Source organism: Poecilia mexicana, unplaced genomic scaffold (assembly GCF_051168715.1).
Source record: "Poecilia mexicana isolate PSO_F unplaced genomic scaffold, ASM5116871v1 scaffold_16, whole genome shotgun sequence".
NCBI classification, from domain to species: domain Eukaryota; kingdom Metazoa; phylum Chordata; class Actinopteri; order Cyprinodontiformes; family Poeciliidae; genus Poecilia; species Poecilia mexicana.
Genome location: NW_028263385.1, coordinates 14,849,958 through 14,858,887, shown reverse-complemented (window position 1 = coordinate 14,858,887; position 8,930 = coordinate 14,849,958). Strand labels below are relative to the sequence as shown.

At 38.7% G+C, this 8,930-nt stretch overlaps 1 protein-coding gene across 3 annotated transcripts; it reads left to right on the top strand.

Moving 5' to 3' along the window:
• Nucleotides 1-1,619: 1,619 nt before the first annotated feature.
• Nucleotides 1,620-8,869, top strand: prpf3 (PRP3 pre-mRNA processing factor 3 homolog (yeast)). 3 transcript variants are annotated; one of them, XM_014987184.2, is made up of 17 exons: nt 1,620-1,796; nt 2,180-2,333; nt 3,223-3,353; nt 3,497-3,661; nt 3,752-3,829; nt 3,969-4,204; nt 4,302-4,420; nt 5,495-5,682; nt 5,789-5,955; nt 6,090-6,172; nt 6,367-6,510; nt 6,597-6,696; nt 6,794-6,907; nt 6,982-7,100; nt 7,713-7,790; nt 7,893-7,948; nt 8,046-8,869. In XM_014987184.2, the coding sequence occupies exons 2-17, from the start codon at nt 2,189-2,191 to the stop codon at nt 8,193-8,195; spliced, it is 2,073 nt and encodes a 690-aa protein (XP_014842670.1). In that variant the 5' UTR covers nt 1,620-1,796; nt 2,180-2,188; the 3' UTR covers nt 8,196-8,869. The 3 variants fall into 3 exon arrangements, with proteins under 3 accessions (XP_014842670.1, XP_014842669.1, XP_087870286.1); XM_014987183.2 differs by having other exon boundaries at nt 3,494-3,661; XM_088014160.1 differs by having other exon boundaries at nt 1,620-1,820; nt 3,494-3,661.
• Nucleotides 8,870-8,930: the final 61 nt, after the last annotated feature.

Sequence of the window (8,930 nt, the reverse complement as noted above, 5' to 3'; positions counted from 1 at the left end):
GATCAACAGATTCTTGTTCCCCTCTCTTACCAAGACCCTTCTCCCATAACTACTCAGTTTTAACAAGCAACCAGATTTAAGGATGGCCCTGATTGCTCCAAGCTTCTCGCATTCCCAATTAATGGAGACCCCACTGCCTTTTAAGACAGTGCTTCCAGATTTGTTTAGTAATCCTCCCCAGATTTGTGCTTTATGGTGTTGGTGTTATTTGATAATCACTGTTAAAACTGAGATCTTGTGTAGATAAGTGTGATCCATATGGAAGCATGGCTAAATTTAGAATATGCTACAGTCTAGTTGTTTATTTGTGGATGCATGGGCGAGGCAGGTAAGCAGGTATGCGGTGAACTCGGGAGGGTGTTTCCCCAATGAAGGAGCATTTAGAGAAGTGTGTAAGGATCATGGAGTTTTACAGGGTAAACAGACATTTGTCATCTCAACAACTAAAACAAGGCCAAACTTGAATATGGTGTGTGTCTCTGTGCAGTTTTGTCCAGACTGCCACACACTGCACTAAGTGGACACGGCCCGTTGTAGGAGGAGGGGGTAGATGGGTGTAGCCTCAGGCTTACCACCACTGATTCATACTCTTGCTACTACAAGTGCAGAGAGCTGACCCACATCACGCAAAGAAAGCCAAAAGGAAGGGGTGGGTCCTCAGTGAAGGGAGATCACATGATAATCCCATGTTTTTCAAACCAGTTTGCTCGGTGCACCAGTCAGGCAATATTTAACCTGAGACCAACTGCACTTGCAACTATGGAAATGCCTAGTTTTAGACTAATAAGACTCAATCTAACTTATCTAATAGGACGCACAGCAATAACAACAACAATAACAACAACAACAAAAAAACCTCCGAAAACAGAAAAACGTTCAGTGTCATTTCATAGCATTTATTTAATTTTTTTCACCTAACATTTGAGCTCACTCAAAGTATACCAGTGAGACAAGGTGCAGACAGAGAGGACAAGCTTTGACCAATACTTATACAATTAGGTTTAACCAAAGCTCTGATTAAACCTGATAAAATTATTCTCATTTGATGTTTTAGTGTTTAATTAATGCATAAATAAATGAAAAAATAATATGAGAAAATTATACTCCAATTTAATTTCACTGCATACTTTTAATAATTTTTTTGTATGTTAAAATTGCATTTTAAAAGATAAATAACAATGTTTACCTTTACGCAACTGGACATTTGTACAATATCTTTCTCTATCTTTTTTTTTTATATATTTTTTGCAAACTGCACGCTTATAAATACCTGAAACAAGTCGACAGTTTCTCGTATAGTGGACAAGCGGTGACACCAAAATCTTGGAGAAAGTAGCACGGAAGTACAAGTTTGGATGTACAACATGTTATATTACATTGTCAAAATGATGATGAAGAAAGACAAACATTGATTCAAAATCTAACATGAGTTGAACTAAAACTAGATTTAGTTTAATTAGAAATAACTCGAAAAGTAAAGGTTAGCAGATAATATTTCGTTATCTTAGAAAATAATCTCCTTCAGTGACAGTCTGACCCACACTCCATACCAGTCGGTGGCGGTAGTGCACCAATTTCATTGGTTCCCAACCGCCAAAAAACATCAAAGAAGAAGAAGTTTGAATTTCCTGTTCCGGGTCCTCTAACAGAAACGTCGCGTGAACGGCGCGGCTAAACAGAAAGTTTTGGAGAAAAACTTGAAGATTTGAGCTTTTTTCAGCGTCTAAAAACCTGCTCGTCTTTGTCGGAATTGTACAGCAAACGTGTGCTCAGGGATTGATCTTCAAATTCAAGAGGTTTGAAAGATTTATTAAGGCAAAGTACGTCTATGTTGGTGGCCCACATACAGCAGTGAGCTAACGCTTCTTAGCATGTTACCGGGGAGTTTTGGATGTGATTGATCTTAGCTATTTTGTTACTCCGTGTTAGCAAAGCTAGCCACGTATTGAACCATAATATTTAATAAGTAACTGAAAGACGTAGACTTTGCTCAACATATGTGTTGTTTTTAGGTAACACTTGTGCGACTCTCAAAGAGTGCTTGAGCTTATGCAATGTCCTGTTTGGCACATTCAGATCCTAAGAAAAAATATGCTGAATATAAGCTTGCTGCAAAGTAAAGGCTGGTTATTGAGCTGAAGGCAGCTTTGAAACATTTCCGAATTGTTATGTCTCGCAGTATTGGAGGATGTCTCTGCCAAAGCGGGAGGTGGAGGAGCTGAGACCCTGGGTGGAGCGCACCGTGAAGAAGGTGCTGGGTTTCTCAGAGCCCACTGTGGTCACCGCAGCTTTACACTGCGTTGGCAAGGGGCTGGATAAAAAGAAGACCACAGGTAACTAACATGACAGTGGGTGTTTATCACTGGGCTCCTCCGTCATGTTTTGACAACTTACTGGTGCAGTTATACTCGCTGTTTTGTTTTGTTTTGTTTTGTTTTGTTTTGTTTTTTTTTAATTGAGCGATTTCTGCTCCCTTTCTTTCCAGTTTTTTTTTTTTTTGCTATCTACGGGATATTTAAAACAGCACTGTGTAACTTTTATTAAAATAAAGTTTTTTTTATTACATATTTATTAAAACTGTAACTATGTTGTAAATATGGTAAGAGACAGATAATCCTCTTCTGCCTTCTCCCTATGAGTCTGCTGTTACCTGAACAAATACACTGCTTTGTCAGAAACAACCAGTCAGAGCCAGGAGGAGGGTCTTAGTGCTGTCACTGCTGCTCACAGCTTCCCTCTGCTACACTACAGTTGGTTCACCACAACAAAAACTGACATGAATGCTAAGGGTAGTTAGCATAGCCACCAGTGGGAGCAGATAAACTGGCAGCATACACAGGGTTGATTGACAGCACCAGGACATTCCTCCTGTCTCTGACTGGTTGTTTTTGACAGGGAGCACTGTATTTCTTCAGAAAGTAGCTCAGGGAGACAGTGGGAGTGCTTGATTTTTTTATTTTTATTTATTTATTTTTTAATTATCTGTCTCATACTGTCAGTACACAGTGGCAGTTTTAACAAATGTGTAAAAAGAAATATTTAAAAGTTACATACTGTAGCTTTACATATAGCTTGAGGTCAAGCTATCACTATCAAACCTAAACATGACATAAATAAGAGCAGTAGGTTCAAATAATTGCAGTGTTTGCGATAACATGTTACTGTGACTATTAAATGGCCCTTAAATGTGTGTTAATTATTTAAACACTCATTTGCCCTCAGACCAGCTGCGTCCGATCCTCGATGACTCTGCAGGAGGTTTTGTAGAACGTCTGTTTGAAGCTCTCGAGGAAAGCCGCAACAGCCGTGGCAGCAAAGGAGGGAGTGAAAAACACCGCAAAAGAGAACTGAAGGTAACAAGAGACCACTGCTCTGACCTTATCATAAGAATTTAAACAGACTGTGTTAAATCTATACAGTATCACTTAGTAATAAAGTACAACAACTGGAAAAAAATTGTGTGTTTGCTCGTGATTTGGCTGTTTGGACTAAGGAGGTTTTTGGAGAGGAGGCCGACACAGGAGCAGTGCAAGTTGCTCCAGATGCAGGAGATGGGACAACAGCCAAGAGGAAGAGAGTCCCACGCTTTCAGGAGGTGGAGGAGCCCGAGGTGATACCCGGACCTCCATCCGAAAGCCCTGGCATGCTCACCAAAATGCAGGTAAAATAAATTATTTTCCATCTCACATGTACTGTATGTCTTTAGTTAGTCAAGTTTTAAGAACTGTCCTACCTTCTGCTTCTTCAACAGATCAAGCAGATGATGGAAGCAGCCACTAAGCAGATAGAAGAAAGGAAGAAACAGCTGAGCTTTACGTCGCCTGCAACGGTAATCCTTTATTCAAACCCTCAGATACTAGACCGAAAACACATAAACATTTGACATTTTTAACATATCCAGCCATTTGTCACACTGAACAATTGGCCCCTTTTCTGACATCACTTGTTGTCTTTTCTCACAATCACAGGGTGATGGATCACGGGTTCTTGGTGCTGCTGCTGGTGGGGCCTCGTCTATTGCCCCCTCTCAGGCTGCCAGCTTTATGAATGATGCCATAGAGAAAGCCCGCAAAGCAGCTGAGCTTCAGGCCCGGATCCAGTCCCAGTTAGCTCAGAAGCCTGGTATCCTCAACACTTTTGTGAACACGGGACCTCCAAATTTAGTCGCTCTTGCTAATCTGCACGCCATGGGAATCGCACCACCGTAAGTAACAACTTGGGGGAAAAAGAATTTTTGCACAAAAAAATCTGGGGTTAACTTGGTTACAGTTAAAAATGTCTTTATATGTGTGAAATTACAGGAAAGTTGATATTAAAGAAGTGAACAAACCAACTCCTCTGATCCTGGATGACAAGGGCAGAACTGTTGACGCTACAGGAAAAGAGATTGAACTCACACATCGGATGCCCACACTCAAAGGTACCACATTTCTTTCAGGTTGTTGTCAACTTTAAAACAAAAAATATTTCAAATTCAAATGCGTTATATATTTTTGGATACACTGTAGATATTTGTTAGCCAGGGAAGAGCTGCTGTGTAATTTTATCTTTAAGAACAGGTGTGATTAGGGGTGCAACAGTACCTGTTTTCAGACTGATTAGTTTAGTTGGTTTGGTACAGGCATGTACCAAATGTACTGCGCTGCACATACCTGAACAAATGCAGAATTTGTACAATATCTAACAAAAACCAAGATCATGTAAACCTTTTTTTCCTAATTCTCGAACGTCTGCACAGACTTATTTAAAAAATGATAAACAACATTTAAGTGGTTTTATTTTTGTCTTCCGTTAATAGCAAAAAACTCAGTCCGAAACTCCATTTGGTTCTATAGTGGCCACTTTGTGTTTGTTTGTCTTTGCTAAAGGGAACTGAAAATACTTTTTTATGTACCATTAACACTGCTAGATGTCAAAAATATCAACATTAAAAAATATAATTCGACTTAAAAATGTCTTTTTCTAGGAAAACAACATTTAACTCTAATTGAAGGAAAACATATGCAGTCTTTGTGTAGTTTGTTTCCTAAAGTTTTTGCTGTAATGGAATCAAGATGGTAAAAATTTGGAAGTATAAAAATCCATTAAGCAGCAACAAAAATTTACTGTCCATATTTTGAACATTGTCTGAAATACAGCAGCTCTCAAAAGTTTGCACACCACTGTTACATAAAGAAATTAAATATTGGTAAATTATTTAAAAACATTTCCATATGTGTAATCTTTGTTCTACACAATGCAAGTAACCAGAAACACAAATATCAAAGTAAGAAAATATACAATAAAAATCTGAATTAAACCGCTTGAACCATTTTGCACTATGTGAACTAAATAGGTTGAAGCTCCTTTTTGCCCTCTTAAGTTCACACTGGTAACTCTAAAATGAAATAAAATTCTTCTGTCCAGGGGAGGGGAGATTTTTTTTCTGATATATTTATTCATCTTCCACTCATAACGCTAATTAAAACGGTTTACCTCTCTTTTTTTTGTGCAGCCAACATACGAGCTGTAAAGAGGGAGCAGTTTCGCCAGCAGCTGAAGGAGAAGCCTGGGGACGACATAGAGTCCACGTCCTACTTTGACCAGCGGGTTCTCATAACTCCAGCCCAGCGGACTCGCAGGGGCTTCAAATTCCACGAACCGGGTCGCTTTGAAAAGATTGCTCAGAGAGTTAGAACCAAGGTAGAAGAAGAAAGCTCTTCAAATGTAGATGCATTTTCTGTTTAGCTGAAGATTTAGCAGTTTTCAAGTTTTCTTGTTTGTGTGTGTGTTTGTCTAACCCACTCAGGCCCAGCTGGAGAGGCTGCAGAATGAGATTGCCCAGGCTGCAAAGAAAACAGGAATCCAAGCTTCCACCAAATTGGCACTGATTGCTCCGAAGAAAGAGATTGGAGAAGGAGATGTGCCTAATATTGAGTGGTGGGACTCGTATATATTAAGCACCTTCATGCCCATGTAAGGAAATGAATAAGGCTGTTTGGCCAAAGCTCAGTTATTTAATAATTCTGTATGACATTTGCAGAAAAAATAATAATGTTTAAAAGTGACTGACCTTTATCGTGCTTTCTTTTTCTTTCTCTGTTGAAAAGAAATCCGGAATCAAAATTTGAAGAGTTTGACCTTTTTGGTGTGACAAACCTAGTAGAACATCCTGCCCAAATTAGTCCTCCAGGTAAGCTGTGGGTTAAATGTATTTGATAATTTATTGATACCCTACAATAGCTCTCCATTAAACTGTCTCAAGTAATTTAAGATTGGAAATACTTAGTCGCACTCCTCTTCTCATTGGACATAATTCAGTTCAGCTCATTTCAGTTCAGTTCTATCATTAGTAGGTTTTACATTTTATTTATGTTTTTCTTCTAGTTGACACAGACAAGCCAGTAACTTTAGGTGTGTATCTAACAAAGAGAGAACAGAAGAAACTGAGAAGACAAACACGGAGGGAAGCACAGAAAGAAGTGCAGGAAAAAGTCCGTCTGGGCCTGATGCCTCCACCAGAACCAAAAGGTACACAAACACAAATATGGCCAGAAATAGTTGCTGGCCTGGACCAAGCAGAATATCGTCGCTAATGTTTGTTTCTGTCGATTTAGTACGTATCTCCAACCTGATGAGAGTGTTGGGGACGGAGGCCGTTCAGGATCCTACAAAAGTAGAAGCCCATGTGAGAGCGCAGATGGCCAAGAGACAAAAGTTTGTAGCACCGTTATTAATATCTCGGCATTTCTTTGACATTTAAAACTGAAGGACTTTCTTATAAATCAAGTTTTAATTTGTCGTCTAATTATAGAGCTCATGAAGAGGCCAATGCAGCTCGCAAGCTGACAGCAGAGCAGAGAAAAGAAAAGAAGGTGAAGAAGTTAAAAGAAGATCTGACTAATGGCGTTCACGTTACAGTATACAGGTAAGCAAACAGGACATGAGTCGCTCGAGATATGCGGAAATTCTTCTTATAATTATTGCATTTTTCTCGTTTAGGATCCGTAACTTGCAAAATCCGGCAAAGAAATTTAAGGTGGAGGCCAATGCAAACCAGCTATACCTGACGGGCACAGTGGTTCTGCACAAAGATGTCAATATAGTTGTGGTGGAGGGAGGTAAGAAATGATACAGAATCAAAATGCTGCTATGGGTTGGTAGGCTTTTATGAAATGTATAAAACCAGTGCATTTAAAGTTTTATTTTAATGGTTTGTCAATGTGGTTGGCCAAAATGAGTTGATTCTGCCTGGGGATCAGGAAGATTGACATTGAAGAAATTGACATGTTAGTTGCTGGCTCTTTACCCAACTCTTAATATGGCACTTTTTAATTTATTTCCAAATGCATAAAACATTTTTTGTTGCTTTTTGTTTCATGAGTAACTAGTTTAAATTCACTGACATTTTTTTTTACCATTTATGTAAAATATATTCTTTTAAAATCAAGTTGAGACATTTCCTTTTTTATTTATTTATTTTATTTTATTTTTTACTTTTGTGGTTTTAACATGATACATTCTGTAAACATTATTTATGTTTACAGTTAAACACTATTAGATTTACCCAAACAATGAGAGTAAACTCTGCTTTCTGTTTGAACATATTCCGTTACTTTGTATACCATCCAATGATTTTCTTGTATAATTCTGTAAATAATCTGCTGGCCTTTAAACTGTTAGATTTTAATGTTGCACTTAAAATGTGGTGTTTTTTTTTCTTTCCATTTTAGGCCCCAAAGCCCAGAAAAAGTTTAAGAGACTGATGATGCACAGAATCAAATGGGAGGAACACAACAGCAAAAGAGACGGTAAGACTAGTTTTAGGCTTGTTTTTTTTTTTTTTTTTACGTTCTACCTGTAATACCTTAATTTAATATTTAACTCTTTTCATCCGGCCCTTTATTTATTAGATCCAGATGGCGATGACGATACAAGAAGAAACAACAAATGTTGGCTGATTTGGGAGGTCAGTTTTCTGCATCTAGCATCCTCATGTTGCTTCTTTATTGTTATTTTTTTTTCCATTGGTCTCGTGAACGTATCTGTTTCTCCTGGCTCCTCAGGGAACGGCTAAGGAGCGGAGTTTCGGTGAGATGAAGTTCAAGCAGTGCCCCACTGAGAACATGGCTCGAGAGCACTTCAGGAAACACGGCACAGAACACTACTGGGACTTAGCGCTGAGCCAGAGTGTGTTGGAAGGCTCAGACGACTGAAGCAAACCTGCGGAGCGCTTTGATTCTTTCAGTGACTCCAACCATCAATGAGCCTGCAGATCCCTCACAGCCAGCCGCCCCCCTCTGCTGGCGCCTGGACAGACATCGGCTTTATTAAGAGACTTGAGTATCGAAAAGGAGCAACAACAAACCTGTGCGAGTGTGGTTACTTTTGTTGTTTTGTTTTGTTTGAAAGAGAGATGGAGAGAGAGAATGGAACAGATCCAGATGTGTATAGAGAAGTATGTGTGTGTGTGTATAGAACTGCATCAGTGTTGATTTCTTTGATGACTTAGGCTTTTCTGTCTAAATTGTAATTTTTGTAGGCAGATTGCGCAGTTTGGTGTAATAACTCCACAGGCATAATGTGGTGAGATCCGTTTATCACGACTGATAATTTTGTGATTAAATCAAGATGCCCACTGTAAAAATCGGTTTGATTGGAAACATTTGAGTGACCCCTTCCATTAGAAACAATTTGCACAATTTTGTGCTCTCAAAAAATACATTAGATAAATATCTTTACCACGTAAGGTTCACAAACTTTTCACTGAAAGGCAGGTGTCTAAATGCATTTATGCAATTTTTGTTTGAAGAATGCATTTTTGGCTCTGTTGTAGCTACACTTATCTTTAACAGTGCAGTCTCTGCCTTAAATAAACAAAATACAAACACTTTTGTTATTTGTTTTATTATTATTATTATTAAACATTGTTTTCTAGCTAGAGCTCTCTA

Bases quoted from the DNA above. Each gene is read 5' to 3' on its own strand.
- prpf3 (XM_014987183.2), top strand. From the start codon at position 2,189: ATGTCTCTGCCAAAGCGGGAGGTGGAGGAGCTGAGACCCTGGGTGGAG. The intron at 4,421-5,494 runs GTACCACATTTC...TTTTTTGTGCAG, and splicing joins TCGGATGCCCACACTCAAAG to CCAACATACGAGCTGTAAAG. The intron at 6,908-6,981 runs GTAAGCAAACAG...TTTCTCGTTTAG, and splicing joins GTTCACGTTACAGTATACAG to GATCCGTAACTTGCAAAATC.